Source organism: Leiobunum rupestre, chromosome 10 (assembly GCF_980474605.1).
Source record: "Leiobunum rupestre chromosome 10, qqLeiRupe1.1.hap1, whole genome shotgun sequence".
In the NCBI taxonomy this organism is placed as follows: domain Eukaryota; kingdom Metazoa; phylum Arthropoda; class Arachnida; order Opiliones; family Sclerosomatidae; genus Leiobunum; species Leiobunum rupestre.
Window position 1 is genome coordinate 18,911,288 of NC_143393.1, and position 23,339 is coordinate 18,934,626.

General features: G+C 38.3%; 1 protein-coding gene across 2 annotated transcripts; it reads right to left on the reverse strand.

Moving 5' to 3' along the window:
* Positions 1-1,757: 1,757 nt before the first annotated feature.
* LOC149924947 (chitin synthase chs-2-like) lies at positions 1,758-23,339 on the reverse strand. Of its 2 annotated transcripts, none has more exons than XM_090160196.1 (16): positions 23,098-23,339; positions 17,959-18,066; positions 17,610-17,869; positions 17,375-17,541; positions 15,187-16,130; positions 14,100-14,205; positions 13,817-14,039; positions 12,697-12,811; positions 11,558-11,717; positions 11,296-11,497; positions 11,042-11,236; positions 8,910-9,304; positions 8,268-8,839; positions 7,280-7,876; positions 6,499-6,827; positions 1,758-4,081 (listed from the first exon to the last, which is right to left on the reverse strand). In XM_090160196.1, the coding sequence occupies exons 2-16, from the start codon at positions 18,042-18,044 to the stop codon at positions 3,738-3,740; spliced, it is 4,695 nt and encodes a 1,564-aa protein (XP_090016322.1). In that variant the 5' UTR covers positions 18,045-18,066; positions 23,098-23,339; the 3' UTR covers positions 1,758-3,737. The 2 variants fall into 2 exon arrangements, with proteins under 2 accessions (XP_090016322.1, XP_090016321.1); XM_090160195.1 differs by having other exon boundaries at positions 17,938-18,066.

Genomic DNA, 23,339 nt, shown 5'->3' on the forward strand with positions numbered 1-23,339 from the left:
AACTAATAATGAATAATATAAAAAGTACTCATTTTAGATTTAATATTCTCGTATCGATAATCTATAAAGGTAGGATTAATTAGAAATTGGGAAAATTTAGTATTCGTGAAAGAGGCCATTAATAATTCTTTCGATTTCGCTCAATAGATGACAGCATCTTAATAAATTAAAATGAAATAAAATGCAAAAAAGTGAAATAAAATGCAACTAAAATGAAATAAAATGAAAGTAAAGTAAAATAAATTAAAGTAAAGTAAAGTAGAGTAAAATAAAATGAAGTAAAGTAGAGTAAAATGAAGTAAAATGAAGTAAAGTAGAGTAAAATGAAGTAAAATAAAATAAAATATAAAGGCCTAAGTAAAATTAAGTAAAATAATATGAAATAAAAGGAAATAAAGTAAAGTAGAGTAAAATAAACTAAAATAATATGAAATAAAATGAAATAAAGTAAAGTAGAGTAAAATAAACTAAAATAAAACAAAATAAAATAAAATAAAATAATATAAAATGAAGTAAAGTAGAGTAAAATAAAATAAAACAAAATAAAATAATATAAAATGAAGTAAAGTAGAGTAAAATAAAATAAAATAAAACAAAATAAAATAATATAAAATGAAGTAAAGTAGAGTAAAATAAAATAAAATAAAACAAAATAAAATAATATAAAATGAAGTAAAGTAGAGTAAAATAAAATAAAATGAAACAAAATAAAATAAAATAAAATAATATAAAATGAAGTAAAGTAGAGTAAAATAAAATAAAACAAAATAAAATAATATAAAATGAAGTAAAGTAGAGTAAAATAAAATAAAATAAAACAAAATAAAATAATATAAAATGAAGTAAAGTAGAGTAAAATAAAATAAAATAAAACAAAATAAAATAATATAAAATGAAGTAAAGTAGAGTAAAATAAAATAAAATGAAACAAAATAAAATGAAATATGAGAAAAATTGCGTGTGGAGAAGCAAACTTCTTAGTAGTTGGCAAACTCTCGGAATGAGAATCGGCGAAGGTGTTCGATTGTTCGGTTTGGCAGCCCTCAACCACCAGCAAATCCGAAAAACGGCTTAGCACTTACTTAGATAGCTTTAGCGGAGGCCTGAAACACTTGACAATAACTTGATTGGATCGGGAACTTCTTAATGACCTCTTATTCGTTTTTCGTGCCCTTCTGCCAATTGACTACCCAGCCAAAGAGTCCCTAATGACAGCCATTGGCTTTCCCGCCATCCAACAAGAATCTATAAAGTCGAACGGAGAATACGTAGCAGGATCCCTGTTCGCCTCGTGATTCCCCGGATGTTAGACCACGCCCTCCACCTTTCATCGTGTAATCCCCCCCCCTTGTGTCAGTAAGGGGGGAAGACACTCCGGTACGATAGCTTATCTCTCTCTCCGTGTAGGCGTGGAATATCAACGAGACATCATGAAAACATGGGCTATAGTTGCGAGCAGCCTATTCTCCCTCTACAATAATAAGGTATTGCTTCTATAGTATGCAGTCCCAATATATCCGCTACGATGGCCTTGATGAGAATTTGAGTTTAGCGCCTATATTTTAGTTTTTTTAACCTGACAGCGAATGGGGAAGCCACCTAATTGATTGTACGTGGGGCTCATCATTTCTCGATTCTGGCCACTTTAATTTTCTCCGAAGTGCATCTGCCGTATAATTAGCTTCTGGTATTAGATTGACGATCACGTAAGTCATCTAAGGTCGTGCTAAATCGGATTACAAATAATTAGAAAGCGATAGAAATTAATAAGAAATATTTATTGCTGAAATTTACATAATTACAAGTTTGAAATCCAGATACCGAGAACCTACGAGTCATTCCGTTGACAGAAGCGAGACTCGCAACATTGGTCAGATTTCAATTGAAATTTCAAATTGAAATATTAACGCTATTTGTCGAAGACTTGTTTTGACACTATTTAATTTATTTATTTTATTTTATTTTATTTTATTTTATTTCAACTTAAAAACTTCTAAAAAAACTAGACAAGTTAAACCCTATAAAACGTAGTACTGTAGACGTAGTATGCTTAGCCTGCTTATTAATTATCTAAAAACTATATAGGTATATATGATAAATTTAACATTTAAACAGACCAATAGTTCTTTTTATAAAATAACCTTGGCCATCTTGTTAAAATGTTGCCTCCCCGCTTCCGCTGTGGATCCGTTTTCTCTCCCACTAAAGAGTTTATGAACTCATTCTTAGGCATTGGCTGAACTATTCCAGGGCAACATTTCAACAAGTTGGGCAAGCGTAAAGACATTTTATAAAATCAACTATTGACATGACATATATACACGTTTTCATTAAACACGAAGTCAACCAGCGGCCAACGCGAGAGATGCACTTAACTACTGGATTTGACATTTTACAAAAGCTGCTTATTGGGCTCTATAGAAAATAAATATTCTAATTATCCGCGTTTGCTCTACCAGATGGCGCCAAACAATTGGGGAAATTGGAGGGTTTCGTTTGAAGGTGTAGTTTTGGTAGTAGATCTTTTAAGGTTGATTTCTAAGTTTTCTAGGGGAGTAGGAACCTTTGAGAGGTTTTAGGCGTCAAGGAAACATTAAGCCTGGGGTTCATGGAGGGTGAGAAGCACTTGCGTTCTGGAAACGTTTTTAAAATCCGAAAACTCCCCCTATAATTAATGCACAAGTAGCCACTAATTACTTAGTTAGGAAACAATTATAATTTAATTTATAATATTATATTTGGTATCAAAACAATATTCATACAAAGCGAAAGACGTAAAAAAGCCTTAAAATTAAAAGCCTATTTTATTAGCTGTCCTCTGTAAAATGTTGGTGAGGGAAAATGACGCTGAAGTTCTCGGTACCTAATTGAGTTCTTGGTGAAGACCGATATAACCTTTCTACGATAAATAATGGACCGATACATATTTTACAAAGGGAGAAGATCACTGGGGTAACGCCATTAGTGGTCGATTTTTAATTACCCGAAGTCTTACTAGATGGCGCCAACAGGCTAAAACGTAAAAATGTTCGGAAAACCGCGAAAAATATCAACTTTATAATTTAAAAGATAGCCATTTTTAAGGTTAAAATCACCCTGTTTATAGTCTATTATTATTATAAGATTTTAGTTTATTTTAGAGATAAATATTCTGAAGATCGAGATGGTCATTTACTAAACATAGTTTATAGTTTAAACATAAAAACGATTAAAATAGTGAGAATTTATTTTGGATATCACGCAGGAATTTTAATTAGAAGTTTCATTTAAGCCAAGGAATACCTCTGCGTGTGGTGCCATACCAGAGGCTATCAAGGACCTGTTATAAATTATTTGACGTAAAATGCTGCGGCACCGTCAACAACGGGTTAAATGTATCCCGTCAATAAAGTGAACCAGATCGAGTCATTGATAAATTGAGTGTTTGAGGCCTAATTATTCGTGGCCGCGGTAGTTCAATGGTAGTGGCGTTGGGACGGTAACTCAAAGGTCGTAGGTTCGATTCCTGCCCGAGGTGAAATAATTTTTCTCAATCACTCTGGTATGGCACCACACGCAGAGGTATTCCTTGGCTTAAATGAAACTTCTGATTAAAATAGTGTTGGAACTTGTTTTCTGGTATTAAGTCTTATATTTTAAGCGCCGTCTAGTATAAATAAAAGCATTAACATCAAACCCCTAATGGTTTCCCTGAAAATTTTTGTTTCCCCGTAACTATATTTAATTCGTCATTGTAATCACGCTGGAGTTTCAGCTCGAACGTCGTGATTTATTATGGCTGATTGGTTTCCGGTTGAAGAACTGGTTCCCTCGCCGAGTTCCACGATGTCCATCTCGGAGCTCACCATGGACAATGCGGAATTTCGCAGAGCGTTACTGTTACGACTCTTCTGACTGTGGTTTCTCAGAAACCTCCTGGGACGTCCCATGCTGGAGTCGAAGGAGTTGTTTCGACTGACGGACGTGCTGGCCCTGCTCCTGATCGAGTCCGTGTCGCCGTCGTCTCTTTTGGAGGTCAGCCCCAGGAATCGGGGGTCTTTGCTCATGCGACGAATTCGCAGCTGCTTTCTGCTCATTTTCTCTGCAAAGTGATACTATGTTAGCAATACGCTATCAGAGTAAAAGTCAAAATACGTAACTTTCGAAAGAAATTGTGAAAATGAATCATCGGTTATTTGGCCATTAGGCTGACTCAATACTTAATTTTTAATGTTGCTTGAACTTAGGAGCAACAAACACAAGGAGAACGCAGCTAGCCTTTAAACACGCTAACCCAGTGTTGTGTACAAATTTCATTGGACGAACCTTTACGCTGAACGTTTTACGGAAAGGGGGAAGACAATTTCCGAATTTTCCCCTTCCGACGGCAGCAGGCGCTAAAGCGTCTAACAAATGAAAACTGTACGCAAGAAAATGCACGACTTTGGACGGGTTGCGTTCTCCTTGTGTGGGGTGCTGTGTTTGTTGCTCCTAGCTTGAACCATCTTTAAACACTATCAAATTTAAAGCTAAAAACTTGTTTTCCTCAAAATGGGGTTTTTTTACTTGCTGCACTTTTGCTGCAGATAGCGAATAGAGTGCTGCGTTTGAAGCGAAAACTTTGCTTTTTCCTCCCATTCTCATGGAAACATTTACCATTTCCATCCCATTTTCGTTCAAATGTTTGTTTTCCATCCATTCTCATTCCATACTATTCCCGAAATTCCCACTCCATACCATTCCCATCCATTCCATTACATACCATTCCCGAAATTACCATTCCATAACATTCCAATCCATTCCCATTACTTACCATTCAAGAATTTCCCATTCAATACCCTTCCAGAATTTCCCATTCAATACCATTCCCTCCATTCCCATTCCATGCCATTCCCGAAATTCTCATTAGATATTCAAATATTGCGACAAGAGAGAAAATCCATTCCCTACCATTCCCGAACTCAAAATTACATTTCCATTCATTCTTTAACCGAAATTAAGATCTTAATGTGATTCTCGCCCATTCCCGCGGTATTCCCACGGTTACCGTGGTAAATGGTAAAAAAAAACCTTTTCCAAGTAGCCGTCTAGTTAGCAAGTAACGAGGCATATGATCTAGTAATAGTAAATAGGGTAAGAAGACTTGGTCTTGCCTATTCTAGCTTCCACAGTTTCAAACAAGTATTTGATTGATCTCGGGATCACGTTACTCAAAGAGCCCATAGAATAGCTTTACTTCAAAGAAAATTGCATTCTTCTGGTGGGTTCTGGGTAAGAATTTGAGGTTTATTTGGTAATGCCAAGAATACATTCAGTGTCTAAACTCCACACTCGCATACTTTGAAGCGAAGCTCGTCTTTCGATTTTTAGCGACACTCTTTCAGGTATACAGTCGCCATCTATGTTTACTTTTTATGTTTAAAAAGCGGACGAATTATTAATATAATTCTTAGGTACATGTATTCTTGCCAATGCAATTTTGAGTTATTTGAATTATAATCTGATATATTTTAGCAAGAATTTATTCAGTTTAGCACAGAAGATGTAACCACAACTATAGCCTCTCTTTTTACCCGATTTTCAAAGTAAGATATTAACCACTTACATTGAATCGATTTAAAAGTAACTAAATGTTTCGAGGTACTGTGTTGCAACGGAATGCAAATTTTAAATAAAAGCAGTGCCTATATTTCGACTCGGTGGCGACATCTGCCGTTGCGCCTTGTAGTCGTAGCGTAAGCTCTGGTCTAATTGATTGGCGCAGGTTTGAATAGTGGAAGCAACAATTTTTCACAGAAAATTATTATAACTGGAGAAAACTGAAACTAAAACTTTAAAACACGTTATAAGGGATACAGGAGGTTAACTAAAAAATGGACCAGGGCGAATATCTCAAAATGTGTTTTAGCTACGATTTTGAAATTTTAGGTTGTTATAGAGCACTCACGGGGTCAACCAACTATGAAAATTTCAATGACCATGAACCATGTCTTCAAGGTCGTTCGAAAATTAACTTGAGAACCGTAAGAGTTACGAAGTTGGTTCCAATTAGAAAAGTGTTCCCCGTCTCATTTTATGGTTAACTAGCGTTGACTCGGTCTGATTTGCGAAATAGAAAGTTGAGCAATGTTAGGCCAAAAACAAGACGGTCGTTAAGTTGATAACGTGTAGAAGACGGAGTTTTGTGAGCTGAAATTTTCGAACTAAAGACCCTGAACCACGTTGAGGTTGTCTAACAAATTTCAGTACTCTAACAAGAGTACTTTTAAAGTTATCAGTTGAACATCGTAGTAGGCCACACTTTGAAGCCCTCATCGTAGGAAAATGGAAAAAAACAGGCATACTTCTCAACTCACCCCCTACAACTCTTTAAAAATTTTGCATAACCTTTTGAAACACCTTGTATAGTTCCTTAGTGGATCTCTGTTATAGTGCTGTTACTATTGGACCGAGCGAAGGGCGTTCATTATGTACTTCTGTAATTGCGTATTCCTCGAGTGCACTCGAAAGACCACTTACTTAAAATGGGAGCGTTGCTTCTGGCTAGACTGTCTAATTCTTCCCCTTTCTCTTGGATCTTCTTGATATAGGCCATTTCCAAATTCTTCGCCGGTACCTTCTCCTCTTCTTTGAGGATGAACGCGGCCACGGACCCTCTGCGGACGGACGGGTCCTTGGACAGCGCGAGAGCGGCCAAAGATTTCTTCCTGTCTTCTGGTTTCGTGACTTCGTCGTCCGAGTCCTCTTCGTTACGCTCTTCGTCCTCATCTTCGAAGTCCAACTCGTCAGATACTTTTACTGAGCAACTCAGAGTCGTATCCTCCATTAGTTGGGTAAAGGTGCCGAATCTGGAATGTAAGAAAGTCTTATTGTCGTTGTCTCTACGTGAAATTACGCATCCAATTGGTTTTAGCTCAAATGAATGCTAAACAACTTTCAAACTGGATTAAAAACTGATAATCTAACGATTCTTAAAATAATTCCGCTATGATATTGGAAATTATCACGTGAAATTTCATTTTCCAATACCTAATTCTATAAGATACGCGTTCAGAAGAATTAATTTTCGTAGTTCGTATAATTTAATATTTATTGGGTCCCGTAAGAGCCAGTTCAATTTAAAAATTGAATCTGATTGGCTAAAGTTAACGGCTGTCTACAAAATATTTCGATGACCTTGAAGTAATGAAAATTTCGATTTGGCAACTTATCTGATGGGACAATTTCACATTTTTAATTGTTAACCCTGGCTATCAATATTTTTAGTATATATATATATATATATATATATATAACAAACCTGTGAACCAACATCGCCAGGAACTGCAAGACCAAAATCACTCCGAAGAACAGCGCGAAAACGAATCCGAATGGTTCTAAATGCAAATACTCTCTATCGATTTGGATCAGGTTGCTGACGGGGACGTAGGTGATATGGTACTTGGCGTTGATGGGCCAAGTTATGTATAACTCTTCTTTGTTCATTTGCAGCAAAAACACGATCAGAATGAATATTCCGTTAAGCATGAAGAACGCGAACACGTAATTGTTCCTCATGTCCTTCAACTCTTGGTCGCCGTCTTCTTTCTCCTTCGCCGTCAACGGTTTGTCAGGTTTCAAGTACTCCTCGATCATCTCACTCCAGAATTGCTCTTCTTGCTTATTCAACGGCGTCACCACGCAGTCTTGAAACGTTTTGGCTCTTGTCCATCTATCCACCTCGTTCTTAGCGTACGCTTTCGCTTCGTCCTGGTTTCGTTCGACGCTGACTGGTTGAGTCGTCTGCTCTATTTCGTCCTGGTTCTGATAATCAGCTTCGACCAACGTTTCCAATGAGGTACTAGCTGCCATCGACGGTGGGATGAATTGTTTATGACCCAATGGGGACGTTAAATTCCTAAAGGAAAGAAAGTTTGTGATTTTAGTTATAATAATATTTTTGGTCAATCGAAAATGATTTTATTATAGTTTACGAAATAAAATTTAGCGCTTGGCATTGGACACGAGAGACATTGCAATAGACGACGCCCGCCTAGTTGTACATAGGCTTGGATATAGTCTTCTCAACTATCGAGGACTCCTTTATGTGCACCTCGAAGGTGAATCCTAATTAATTTCTTAATCGAGTATCGCGGTTTCTAACAATTGTAAATGCAGGCTAGAAATTTGAAAGGGAGGACATTCTTCATAAGTAGCCCAGGAGGGTTGAAAAGACTATTATTTGGATAAAAGTAACTGCGGACAACGACATCGATAGATCCAATGAAAGATAAAGAATGAAGAATTACCTGAATCCCACTGTCGATCTTTCCATGTGGTTGATTTTCATGTTGGTCTCTTCCACCAACACGCCAACTCTTTGAAGTAATTGTTGCGTAGCTTCGTCCTCCTTCTCGTACGTGCACAAGAAACAGGAACAGAATTTGGAAAAGGCGGACTGGTCTTTTTTAACATCGAAGAATTTGGAGAAGTTTGAGAAGTAGCCGCTGTTTTTCTTCTCGGTGCTTTTGTCTTTCGAATCTTTAGCTTCTAATGATTTGTCTTCTTGCCCTGGTGTTTGAGCCTCTGGTGTGGCGTTTTCCCTCGTTCCCCACGAAATGTTGTTCATGTTGATCAGAGAGTACAACATGAGTAAGAGGTACATCGAAGGCACCAGCAGAAAGTAAAGGATTCCGTGCTTCAGGCAATAGAATTCTTGAGGATGCAGGATGGCCGCTATAATGAAGCTAGCAGCGAGAGCGATCAAGAATAATCCGGAAGGAGATGTGATGCCGTCATCCTTGAGTTGGATTGAGGTCCCGATTAGTACCGCCATCATTAACAGGGCGTACAAGGTACTGAGTATCATGGCCAGCAGAATCTGAGAATGGATAAAAGCTTTGTCCTCTTTCTCGTCGTCATCCAATCATTGAAACTCGCGTCAGACGTACCTGAAAGTTCTCTTTGGTGAAGAAACAAACTAGGACGAAGACCGTAATGGGCACCACGTTGACCAAGAGCGCCGTGGCGTTGGAGACTTTGAAGGCAGCCGAGATGGCACCCGTGATCATCAAGAAGATGGTACCAGGACCGAGGACGGTTCCTATCATGATCAGACCCGTGTAGAGAATGTAAGCAGTCGATATGCTGGGATTTCGTTTCACCGTCTCCTTCCAGCCGGTCAAAATATCGAGGATGTTGGCCATGGTAGAAGGTCCCCAACGTCGCCTCTGGTTGTAAAAGACTTTGAACGAATCGGGACATCTGGTGTAGGCGTCCGAAGCGGCGCTGTACTCGATACGGTAACCTCGTTTCAGAAGCAAAGTGCACAACCAACGATCCTCGCCTGTGTATTTTAGATACGTTTCTGATAATCGCTATATTTTCCACCGTAGGTGGTTTCTTTTCGCTTGGTCCGGGATTTCGGAGTAGGGTAAGAAGAGTAAGGCTATGACGTCATTTTACTCCGATACTGTGGTGGCGAATAGTTTGAGTTGGAGCTAAAACTTTTTTCCAAAATGGATGCCTGTGGTCTTTTTAGCAGATAAATTCTGGTTAGCAGACGATAAAATTCGATTTACTCCTTTACACCTTCTTTTCAGTAAAAAGTGGAGCCCTAATACTCCGGAACAAGCGAATAGTTTATGGGACGATGTGATTATCATCCCCGGAACAGGCGAATAAAACGGCTTAGGGTAAAAAGAGTACACTTTTAGTCCGAGAACAGGGGTAAAGAAACCACCTGTTATCATATGTAACATAATCACTCATAAGTATGCCTCTGCATAACATCTAGAACATAGAATCAGGCCTGACTTTGAGAGGCGGGAAACCGGTAGAAATTACCGGGGCCCGTGCAGCATGGGGCCCTGGGGGCCCGAAATTGAACGATCGGGGTATACTTCCACCGGGTTTCTCTCCGAAAATGTATAGATATCTCCAGAAGTAACGGCTCTCTTTAGGGCCCGCAATTTATATTTTCCCGGGGGGCTGGCTTTCAGTGGCCATGCAGAGAATATGAGAACTAAAAAGTTGAAGTGTCTACTAAATCGATCAACATGCGGATAAAATAAGTTAAAGGTTTAAGAAATTTTAGGATTTCGTGAGATACGCTAAGCCAGTCAAAGACACCAGCAAGATTAATTTCGGTATATCCGTTTCCCATCTGAAACGTTGATGATGCGTATTTCGTCACACTCAGGAAGTGACGCAATTTACGTAAAATCTCTTGAACTAGGTTGCATTCAGTTTGGCATACTTATTAGTTGATCAAATTAGCGAATTAGTAGATTAGTCCATTATAAAAAGGGATAAAAAAGCTAAACCCTAAACAAATTTGAAGAAAATTTAAAAACTTACATAGCTCGTACCGATAGGTCTTCGAGCAAACAAAAGACGCGAAACTCGGACCAATAGATCTTCGAGTGAAAAACTAAATTAAAAATAAATAAAATTGCCAGAATTTCCAACGGTAGACCGGTTTCGTCTTAGTTGGAACTCATCAGTACCGTGCGGGAAATCTGGCTCGCGACTGTTAAACCGAAAAGAGGAACTAAGCCTAAACATTAAAAATTTCAAAACGAATTGCGTAGCAACGGAAAGCCGAATAGGGGGAGAGTGGTGGAGAATTGACGGATTTTGAAATGACGTTTTAGCGCGCGACACTACAGGTACATGTCTTGGGCACACAGCCTTCTTTGCGTGCTTTTTTGACCATAACATGTAGAGGTATTTTCACGCGCAAAATGAATTTTAAAAGTCGTCAATAGTAAATATGAAATGTAACGTTAACTAATTAGTTATTGTTACATATGACCCCTTGGGAAAACTTTGGATAAAATTTCATTCCTAAATTGGGCAGATCAAAATAAAAAATTGCTGTCCAAAATTTGATCTAATTATGTGTGAAATTCAACTTCATTCCGATTTGATCAAAATGATTTTATCCAAAGAAAATTGGTTTCCAATCCAATTGGATTCCATTTGGAACCAAATTTGGACCTTGAATCGAGTCATTTTCGTAAGGGGTCGCTTGATAACTTGGGCCTTAGGAGGTGCCTTGCCTAGCTGATTATGATCATACCGAGGTCAAACTGAACGCGCTCAATGGATTTGGTCGCTTTTTGGGCGTAGGTTTCCACGATCTCCAACAAGGACCTTGCTCTGAAGAGCGAGAAACAGCCCGGAGAACAAAGAACGCAGCCCGTCACGTGCTCCGTCGCTTTTTGAAGCCAGTGACCAATGGCGTACTCGAAGCGTTGGTACCACGCTATTGGACCTGCAACGAAACGTATCTTCATTGGGGTGATTCTACGTCGTGAGGGGGTCATAACTTACCTTGACCAATGGGATGAATCCGGCCACAAGCGGCGCCCAACGAGGAGTCTCTTTGCATCAGATCTAACAGTCTTTGGATAGCTTCCGGTTTGAAGTCGACGTCACCATCCAAGGCCAAGATGAAGGTATTTTCTTCGGCTTCTTCTCGATTGAATTGGTTTTCCAGCATGAGATAGCCGATCAAATAGAACATGTACATCACCTACGCGTCAGGAATTTGTTCGGATTCAACAATTCTATTTCCGTTCTATAATTATCTTACCTGACTCCACCGTTTCTTGTTTTTTATCTTGAGTTTATCTTTTAAGTGAACGTAAACTTTGGAATTTCCTGGTAAGGTCCAAATAATTTTTCCTCCGTAGGGCGTCACGAAGATTGTGGCCGGTTGACCAATTTCAACCTCGTCTTTAGCGTACATGATTCTAAAAATTGAAATCTCGACAATCAAACGTTGTATACGTATGGCGTTAGTGGAAGCTATTGGCTACACTGTCAAACAACTGACTCAAATAAAACCTAAACTAGATGGTTTCTTTTCGCCTGTTCTCGGACTAAAAGTGTACTCTTTTTACCCTAAAACGTTTTATTCGCTTGTTCCCGGGATGAGAATTACTTCGTCCAATTCGGAGTATTAGGGCTACACTTTTTACTCCTTCTGAAAAGGAGGTGTAAAGGAGTAAATCGGATTTTGTCATCTGCTAGCCCGAATTTATTTGCTAAAAAGGTCACACGCAGCTATTTTGGAAAAACGTTTTTACTCCACCACAGAATCGGAGTAAAATGACGTCATAGTCTTACTCTTCTTATCCTACTCCGATTTCCCGGAACAAGCGAAAAGAAAATACCTACAGTAAAACATTTATCAGTGTTAATGAGCACTGAAATGAACTATTCGCCCAAGAACAGAACTACACTGTGTATAGCTTATAGGTTCCACTAACAAGGAGAGTACCCGAGGTGTTTATTGCCGATTTTGTTCAAAGTCGGCCGTGATGTAGACCTATATGAGATATGAAATTTCCCAAAATGAGACGTTGCACTACCCATTCGATTTGCCATGGCAACCGAAAATGTTTTTGACCACTTATAACAAAAAATCTCCTTTTAAAAAAGCATGGAATTTGTCGGTTTCACAGGGTCCTAGCTACAATTTTTTTTCTAAATTTGAAAATCACGAAAAGGGTAATTTGTACCACATTTAGGTAAATTTCATCATTTTTGGGTTAATTGGAACAATTTTAGGGTAAAAAAAGGAAAAAATCTTATTTTGGTTTTAAGTGATCAAAGACATTTTCGGTTGCCATGACAAATGGAATGGGTAGTGCAATGTCTCCTTTTGGGAAATTTCATATCTTATATAGGTCTACCTGATGCCTGACTTAATTATTCGCTTTAGTTTACTTTTCGGCGTCCAGTTTGGCTTTGACTAACTGCTTCACGTATTTGTTCACTATTCTGAAATCTTTTTGGCCTTCGATCTTCTTGAATTCGAACGCGTCATCCAAGAAAATGTGCGCTAAGAAACGTTGTACCATTAGTTCATAATGACGTTTCACATAAATGCATCAGTTCCCTGTCTTAGTGTTTTTACTGAGAGCCATTTTTATAATGACCACGTGGTTTTTTTAATGGTCTTCAGGCTTTTTTAAGCGTGATTCTTTGTTTTGCAGTTGCTTATTTTTATTTCTAAATGAGCTTATCTTATTAAGTATGACGTCAATTCTACGTCATTTCCAAACGTAGCTAACGGTTCTTATTTCAATAGAGCAAAAACGCTGCGACAGCAAGCGTCGAAACATTTAACTAGCTGAGTCCTAAGGCTTTGTTTTCAAAGGTGTTTTACTCAACTCTGAGACGTGGAACAGGAGATAAATGGCACCTTAAATGTCTTAGTTGTCGACTACATAGCTCAGCCCTAAATATATTTACAGCGCTGCCAGAATTTTTTAAATGAGGTGAAAGGTAGTGGGGTGGCGGAGTGGTTAGCACTTTCGCCTCGCAGCAAGAGGAGCCGGGTTCGATCCCAGCTTGTGGCACTGGGTGAAAACTCGGAACAACTCCTTCTGCGTTGAGTTTGCAAGTTCTCTCCCCACTGGTTTAAGGGGTTTTTCCCCGAGTTCTTCGGTTTCCCCTTCCATAAAAACTTGTCTAGGTTAACGGTAATAGTTAGTGTAGGGAGCTGTTGGCTCGATCTCGTGGCATGCAGGGCTTGCCACCACCCTCCTACGCATTGTAACCCGGCCACCTAAATTAAGGGCTTCAAAAGTCGCATGATGACTTAGGCCTAAGGTGGTGCCTTGGGTATTAGCCTAGCTGATTATTTATTTATTTATTTTTTAACATGGGCAACTCAATTCATGCTCTAGTGAAAACCAGCCCTTAGGCCTAACGTAGATTTTAAAAGTTGGCGCTAACCGTCCCTGCTTTTTGGCCCAATTGAAACCCAACCTAAACTGATACATTTATGTTACTGAATTATAGACTTATGTGGTTGGACGTGGGGTATTTGAGGAGTGCCTACTTTGAAAGTCAAAGTCGTATTTGGCTCTCTCTTCGACGGTTTGATCGGACAACTGCCTGGCTAGTCTTTGCTTCTGAAGTTCTTTGTCCATCCTCATGATGGACTTCATCATGTCCCGCATTTCATCCTTGTCCTCGTGCCACATGGTGGCGCAACCGTAGATGACCGTGTTGGATCGGATATGATCGTATTCCGAGTCGTAGAATTGTTGGATTTCCGGGTGCTACGAAACGCGATTTACTAGTCAATGATGACGTCTGTGCTAGTATTTAGATCAACTCACAATTTCGTGAATTATCGTCTGGGAAACCTTCTTCGCTTCGTTCACTCTGTTGGTCACTAAAGACTGCTCTACAATGGCTCCCGTGTACATTGGCAAAACGAAAAACCTGTATAGTTTGGAAATGTTTCTAACAAATGTTCCGTAATTGGTAATTCAGTAACCCCATAAGTAACATATTATATAAGTATGACAGTAGGTCATCACTATTTCGGTTTTTATTTCCGTTGGGTTTAACGTTTTGATAGGCCTCGGCGGAAATGTTAACAAGCGTAAAACTAGTAACAACTCACTGACGAGGAGACTACCCGAGGTGATAATCACCGATTTTGTTGAAACTAGGTGGGTATGTAGACCTTATGGTAACATGATATTTCACCAAGGGAAAAGTTGCAATGGGCATTAGTTTTGCCATGGCAACCGAAAATGTTTTTGACAACACAGTATGTATATTTTCCCATTGAAAATAACATGGGAATCTGAGCGCTTCTAAAGGTCCCCCCTGTGAAATTTTCAAAACCAAAAAAATAGATCAAAAGTGACAAATGAAATTAATTTTATGATATTTTGATGAATTTTGGTCAATTTGATCAAATTTGATCAGAATCGGTAAAAATGGAGAAAAACGAAATATAAAAATAAAAAGTTGTATTTACCAACCAATCGCCAAATCGACGGTAATAAATGAATTTTATCAAAATTAATAAAATAGAATTTAGTTGTTTGAATTTGATCAAAAATTAATAATTTTAATTAGAATTATTATTATTATTTTTTAGAAGTGCTCAGATTCCCATGTCATTTTCAATGGGAAAATATACATACTGTGTTGTCAAAAACATTTTCGGTTGCCATGGCAAAACTAATGCCCATTGCAACTTTTATCTTCGTGAAATTTCTTGTTACCATAAGGTCTACGTACCCACCAAGTTTCAACAAAATCGGTGATTATCACCTCGGGTAGTCTATTCGTGAGAGTTGTCAGCCCTTAGCACCGTTTTTATGTATACAGATATTTTTGAAACAAACTATAGTAGAAAAAATAGTATTGGATAAATAGGACATGTCAATAGTTATTTATGATACTTACTCTTCGTTATTTCTAGAGGGTGACCATATGTGTGCCGTAAGCCACATTTGACTGAAGAACCATAACACCCAGACCCAACCGTATTTCAGCGTCAGGAATGTCTCGAAGAAGTCGTGATCGGGACAGTTCCAGTAGATGTGCCTAGGGAACACGTTGGTCAGGAAACTAGGGTCCTCCATGCGCCAACTGCAAGCGGAGCTGGACAGGAACACTGAGATGGGTGTCGAGATCAATAGGGCCAACGAGAAAGAGAACTCTTGGATGCCAATCCGACAGGCGAAGAGGGACGCGCTGTAGCAGAAGAATGCCATTCCCGCTTGGAAGAGCAGAAGGTACAGAGGCAACAGTCCGTTGGACGTCAATGGCTCGCTCATTTTGCCGCGATACAATTGGGACTCGGTTTGCCACGCTTCGACCAATGGCACGTTGTGGTTCTGGAAACTCTTCGAGAAGGAAGACAATAAGTCTACCAAATCTTCCTTGGCGGTTGAATGAATGACCAGATAGACGATGAAGGCCACGAAACTAATCAGTATCTTCCACGGGGACACGAATAAATACGCGAAGTTTCGGCTATTTCTCGTTTGCAAGTTCTTTCGGATTTTCGCCAAGGATTTGATGAATGAGATACTCGAATCTTTCCGGACAAAGTTTTCCCACCAATTGCAGGACACGAGCACGCCAACTAAGATTAATACCCACTGTCTCTCACCTTGGGCCCACAATATCACTCCACCCATAATTCCAATCAGGCAGGCGACGTCGACTGCCAACTTTAGTCGGAAATAGTTTTGGGTTTTGTTGCGTGACAAAAGCGTCAGTATCCCGGGCACGAGGCAGATACCGTTGACAAACATGATGGCTCTCACCGAGTCCAACCCGGAAAATACTTCGAAAACCAGAATGCACAATCCAATAATGTGAAGAGTTTCGCCCAGTAGAACCTAGTAATTTATTGGTATGTAATGGCCTGGGTCTAGGTAAGTTCGGTGTTGGCAAGTTTGGTGTGAGGAATTCTCTGTAAGGAAAATTCAGTGCATAGCAAAATTTGGTGTGAAGAAAAATTCTCTTCAATCATTTTTTTTTTTAAACCTTACATGGCTAGAAACGCCTTTCAAATATTTTAAAATATTGCTTAGATCACTAATTGGGTGATACTGACTGAGATAGGTAGCATAATTTGACATTGATATCTGGGGATACGTCTCCGATCGCTTTAGCCACAGCGATTTCGAAGGCGAGCATGATTCCTTTCTTGGCGAACTGAGGTTCAATCTCGGCAACATTTGGAGCGTTAGTGTGTTCAATTACTTCACGAACTACCTTCATATCAATGTTAAGCAGCCTCTTATTGCACTAGCTTTTGTGAGATATTATATGATATATATATGATATAATGATCATAAAGGAAAACAAAATTATATACAGCGAACTTTCCTTTCAGAGAATTCCTTACCCCAAACTTCTCTACACCGAATTTGTTTACACCGCCTTTACCGACTCCCTAATGGCATAAGTAACACAATGAAAATATGGATGACACTCCCTATACTTTCGACGCTAATTTTGGTTAATGATAGTCGGTTTCGCAAATGCCATATAGATAATTTCGTGGCTAAGGACAAAGAACTCCCCACAAGTTGTCATCCCTTTCGTTTTTAAATGTAGCTATTTTGGACATTTAAAACTTAAACGCGTTTTTACTCGTACTTATCGCTGTCAAATTAGCCTGACAGTAAATTGGTCAACGAAGAGAGTCGGTTGTGACCTCTTCCGGAACTCCCGATTACACCGACACCTAGGAGCAACAAACACAAGGAGAACGCAGCTAGCTTTTAAACACGCTAACGAAGGGTTGTGTACGAATTTCATTGGACGAGCGTCACGAACCTTTACGCTGAACGTTTTACGGGCGGGGGGGAAGGTAATTTCCGAATTTTCCCCTTCCGACGGCAGCAGGCGCTAAAGCGTCTAGCCAATGAAAAATGTACACAAGAAAATCCACGATTTTGACGGGTTACGTTCTCCTTGTGTGGGGTGTTGTGTTTGTTGCTCCTAGCCGACACAATCACTTCGCGACAGACTATATCATTAACCCAAATCGGTCAGTGCCAGACATACGCTGTTACTTAAGGTAACAGTGATAGACGTTATGGTCGCGAATGTCAGTGGTAATTTGTCAACTTACCAAAAAGAAAGACGTGACCCAGGGCATTGAGGCCTTCTTGAAGACGCATATCCATAAACTATTGAGGAAAACCAATATTTCTGGAATGATGATAACGAACCACAACGACCAGATCCAACCCATTCTCTCCAACGCCGTCGTTTGAACCGTGAACCTTTTATTTGGATCTGTGTAAAGATGGGTTACGCTTGGTTTCAATCCCCTTAGACTCTCCCGTACTGAATAAAAGACTTACAAGGGACGTCAATGTCCATGGTTCTATTGGCGACGCTTTGATAGGACATGAGCGTCAACACCAACTTGGACATGACAGAGCTGCCCAATATGATAATAAAACTGAAGAAGTAACACAGCAACCGGAAGAATTTCAAGGTGAAGACGAAACAAAGGGAATCTCGTCGACTCGTCTTGGTGGTCAGTTGCATTTTGGGGTATTTCATCTTGATCTTCTTCCATGGTTCAGGATGGTTCGGCGCCAGCGACTCAGTGTCCGCGCTTGTTATCGAGGAATAATTTAAGTTATACTCCAGTCATCTTTACAAAAAACAACGCGATAGAATTACCGATTTTGAACGGTATCATACAATTGTTCGCTGCTGTCATCTGGCGGCGCTGATGGGAAGCTGTTTCCGAAGTCTTGGAACGATCTCGGTTCGTAGGTACCCGCCATGTTCGCTTCTTTAACTAAAAACCTAGAAAATGGAGCGTTTTATCGCGTCAGTTCAATATTGACAGTTTAATTTTCCGTATCAGTTCGTGGACAAACTTTACCCCACCTTCTTTTTCCAGTCTAATGTGATTTTCTTGGTCAAAAACCGTAACCGATAAAGTATATCGTAGTATGAGAAATGGGTCAATATGGTTTGACAAGATTGTTTAAAAATATTTTCGTCTAAACGTATATAGACTGATTGTTTTCCAAAATTTTATTTCCTAAAGAATCGTTTTTCAAAGAAAAAACTTTATAGATATTTTTAAAGACAAACCTATAGAGCTATTTCTAGAGAAAAATCTATAGAGCTATTTCTAGAGAAAAACCTATAGAGCTATTTCTAGAGAAAAACCTTTAGATATATATATATATCGAAAGACAAACCTTTAGATACATATATATATCGAAAGACAAACCTTTAGATACATATATCTAAAGACAAACCTTTATAATTATTTCTAACGAAAAAGCTATAGAGATATTTCTAATGACAAACCTATAGTCTATTTCTAAAGAAAACCTTAAGAGGTAATTCTAACGAAAACCTTTAGAGATATTTCTAACGAAACACCTTTCCAGATATTTCTAACGAAAACCTGTCCCGGTATTTCTAACGAAAAACCTTTCCAGATATTTCTAACGAAAAACCTTTCCCAGTATTTTTAACGAAAAACCTTTCCAGATATTTCTAACGAAAATCCTTTCCAGATATTTCTAACGAAAATCCTTTCCCAGTATTTATAATGAAACACCTTTCTAGATATTTCTAAAGAAAACCCTTCCTGGTATTTTTAACGAAAAACCTTTCCAGATATTTCTAACGAAAACCTTTCCCGGTATTTTTAACGAAAATCCTTTCCCAGTATTTCTAACGAAACACTTTTCCAGATATTTCTTAAAAAACCTATCCAGATATTTCTAGGGATTTTTATAAAGAAATTATCATTTTAAAAATTTCTATGAATAATAGCTATGTTATTTTTGAGAGCATAATTGCACTAAAGGCATTTTAAAAGCAAATATTTTTAGAACAAGTCAGCCCATACATTTTACATCGAATGTGACTATTTGACAAAATCCTTATTAATCATAACAAGTTGGCAAGCCAAAATATACCTCTCCTCGGAAGAGTTTTTAATTTTCAGTGAACGCTCACCTGCCGTGCAAGAGGGCACGGGTTCGAATCCCGGCCGATTAAAAAATTATACTACACCCAATGACAAAAAGAGGGCGCTTTTGGAAAAACCTTTTCCCTGATTCTAAGAAACTGCGTACGAAGTGATTACCCTTTGCCTCGAAAATGCGAACGCGTTCGCAGGCCTGACAGACAGACCCACAGACAGACAGACAGACAGACACCCCTCCTAGGGTACAAAGTCCCCTCGGAGAGGTAAAAATTAATCGCCGTAACGGTATCAGAGATAACATAAATGATCAATTCTCTGAACCTTCGATTGATAATTCCTACCGATTGATGTAATGGAATGTCCAATGTTATAGGGCCCCGTTTGCCCAAATTATTAAAGGAGAACGGCCAAGATTTTCCATATATGGCCTTATTTCCGTATCAAAAGATTAACAAGACGTTCAATATACTAACACTTACCTTTTTTGTCTTGAAAAAATAGCTTTTGGCCCAAAAAGTTGAAACGCAAAATAACGCCAGGTGTTTGGGTTTGAATTTTCGCCGTCATCTTAGGGGCTGCCGCCAGCGCCCAAAACCCCGTATGAGCGATTTGCGAACTATCCTAACTTTTAAAATCGCGCCATTTAGGCTTAAGTATTTTATAACTGGAACGCGCCGCGCGTGCGAAACAAATTTTTCGCGTCTTCAGTAGCGCGTGCTTTTACGTTGTTTTTCTGTCTCACCAACTTCTCACCAGGTGTCGCGGCGGACGCGCGCTTTTCGATTTCCCGAATTTTTTTTTATTAAAAATTAACTACTCAATATTTTTTAGTTTTTAATGGGCTATAGGGCTATCTAACTGGTTAAAGCTTGACCGTTCCCCTTTAATCCGATCGTGAGTGCTCGATATTTCGTATCGATTGATATATTATTTACATATCTTGTCGTAACTGTCAGATATATAAGATATATTTGTGATCTCACCATCGCCGAAAACAATTATCAGGTTAAGCCAGTCCACGAAAACATGCAGGGCAAACTTGTAGGCCCGTAGATTGTACAGAATAAAGCACTCGCCTACAAGTTTCAACTAACGTTTTCGAGTTGTGTAACATGGATTTCCCGCAGTAACTCGTTCGCTTTACCATTATAACAGAGCACGTTATTAGTTATTCGTATTGTACAACAATACAGTGAATCATTACTAAGGGTTATCAAATTTCCCGAGTGTGAACTAGTAGGGTAGCGGAGTGGTTAACACTTTCGCCTCGCAACAAGTGGAGCCGAGTTCGATCCCTGCTTATGGCGCTTGGTGAAAACTCGGAACAACTCTTTCTGCGTTGAGTTTGCACTGGCTTAATGGTATCCCCTTCCGTAAAAACTTTTTAAGGTTAGCGGTAATAGTTAGTGTATAGTTGGCTCGAGTCGCATGAAGGGCTTTCCCCCACCTTCCTACGCATTGTAACCCGGCCTTCGGTATTAGCCTAGCTGATTATCATTATTAGATCATTTCCTTACTGCATATTGCCCTTACCATCGACAAATAACATAGGGACTCATAAGGCAAGCATAGAAATGTATGCCCTTTTCTGTCTAGCCTAACTAACGACGCGCCCTCTAGCTCGGCTCTCTGGAGTAAGAAATTTAGGACAAAATGGCAACGTCCAAACGAGTCAACGAGAAGTGGCTAATAAAAGGTAAAAAATGTTTTTCGAGTAATTTTGATACAGGATTAATTAATTTTGTGTTAGTAACAATAAATTTGGAATAGTTAGAAAATGAAATGAATCTTTCTAGCCTTGTGTTTAAGATATTTCTTTTGATAATTGCTTATGACTTCTAGGCCTTGGCTAATAGATTTTTTATTTCAGATATTCTTAACAACGATTTTGAAAACTTAATATGTGAAATATTATAAACAGACTGATTAATTACCTTTCCAATTAGTGGAACTAGATGTGGATTTAAAATAGTTGGTCCAGATTGTCCTATGAAATGTAGTGAGCAAACATATTTGGCACTCTTCTTGCAGTCGAATTTATCAATATAGGCCCAACCGCTGTTCAATAACCACTTTTAAAATTTAGTAAATTGTTTTTTAGGGTTTGGAAACTTATAGTATTTAATTCCATCAACTTCGCGCCTTGAATCATTCTTGCAGTCGCCATAAAAACTTTTTTCCGTCATTATACGTAAAAAATCTAAATGTAAATAAACAGAGAGCTAGGAGGCAGCCATATTGTCCTATATTTTTGTTTCCTTAAAAATTCGCGAGGTGGCGATCCAGTCGTTTAGCGTGACCGTTCTTGGGAAATTTCCCTGCCGGGCGTTTGGCTTACCTTATGAGTCCCTATGTTATTTGTCGATGCCCTTACGAAACCTTTCGATAGACATTTCTATAAAGCGATTCTATAGAATGTTAGTAGATCAGTTGTGAAAAAGTTATTTAGAATATTTAGAAAAGATTTCATCAATTGTCTTAGTTTTAAATATGTTTTTAGAATATCTTTAGAAAGTTTTAAGATGATTCTATAGATTCCATATAATAATTTCTATAAAAATCTTGAAAAGTTTCTTTAGGACGTAAATAAAAGTTTCTATAAACATTTAGGGGATTTTCTTTAAACTTCTTAGAGGTTTTTTTTATTTTATTTCTAAAGTAATATTTTCTTAGGGTTTCTTTAAGATTAAAATAGAATTTCATCAGAATTTGTTTATTATTTTATATCAAATTTAAGCTAAGATACCGACCTATCTACCAGATTTTCTATAGAACACTCTATAGGCTATAGAACCCCATTCACCCTCTATAGAGCTCTAAACGATTTCATTGAGATTGGATAGAGGGTTATTATTACGGGATGAACTGATAGAACTTGGTTTGGCAAGTAGAGAAATGCTTTAAGAGTATTTTTTCGATGATCAACGAAGGTGTTGCAAATGTTAACGTCGACAAAGAACACATTATAAGGTATATCTGACATTTCGATGTGGAAGTATAATTTATTCACGCTTAAGGTATGAAATATCTCACGAATACTCTTAAGTGTTTTTTAGATAATTCGTTTTCCAATTATAATCTAATCAAGCTTTCACGTATGACACAGACAAGAGCTAATCACGCAATCAAAATGCAAATAAACGAGTTAGGCCTAATGAAATCGCTATTTCTGATTGGTCTGATAGACTAAAGTAACTTCAATTTGGAAACATTGGTAAGTAAAGTTTTTATCGCGTTTCCTACTAAGGTTAAACTAAATTTTAGCAATCCATACTAGATCGAAGAATTCATTTAGGTACCTAAGAATATGTTTAACAGACCCTCGTATACTTTGTTGCGAAAGTAAATTTGCTTTCGATTTTTCATCATACTGTTTCACGTAGAGGTTTTCCATATTTAGTTGAAGCATTACCAACATTTTAAATTCAGTCCCACCAAAAGTGGGGCAGACCTGATTAAAAGTAGACTAACTTATGCTACAAAGTTTGTTAAAATTGTACTAGAGACTAACGCTTTACTCGCAAGTAGATGAACTTGCGCTACAAAGTATGTTAACTCGCATATATGGTTAAAAGTAGACGAACTCACGCTACAAAGTATATTAAAATTGTACTAGATACTAACACTTTACTCGCATAGATGGTTAAAAGTAGACGAACTTGCGCTACAAAGTATGTTAAAATTGTACTAGATACTAACGCTTTACTCGCATATATGGTTAAAAGTAGACGAACTCACGTTACAAAGTATGTTAAAATTGTACTATAGAGACTAACGCTTTACTCGCATATATGAAACCAGAATACGTAATCCAAAACTAGATAATCCACCGTCTCGTGAAAGACAGAATCTGGAACACAATCGATAAAAGTAAAGTAACAAACCTTTAAAACGACGATTATGTGATGGAAATGCTGAATATTTCGGCTTCACTAGGATTTTGTATTTTCTTCATATTTTTTTAGTCTCGATCGCCAGGAACAAGTCCAATGTTTAAATTTAGATCTGTCGTTCTTCGAATCAGGTTCACCTATCGCTTTCTCGGAAGTAGGATTAAGCTCTCTTCATATCAACAGGGTTACACCGTTGAAAGTCGTGTAGGTGTACAACTCGCCGTCATAGGATC

Coding starts and splice junctions, on each gene's coding strand:
- LOC149924947 (XM_090160195.1), bottom strand. CDS start 18,044: ATGGCGGGTACCTACGAACCGAGATCGTTCCAAGACTTCGGAAACAGC. Junction 11,237..11,295: donor GATTCATCCCATTGGTCAAG/GTAAGTTATGAC, acceptor GTTTCGTTGCAG/GTCCAATAGCGTGGTACCAA. Junction 4,082..6,498: donor AAGCAACGCTCCCATTTTAA/GTAAGTGGTCTT, acceptor ATCACTTTGCAG/AGAAAATGAGCAGAAAGCAG.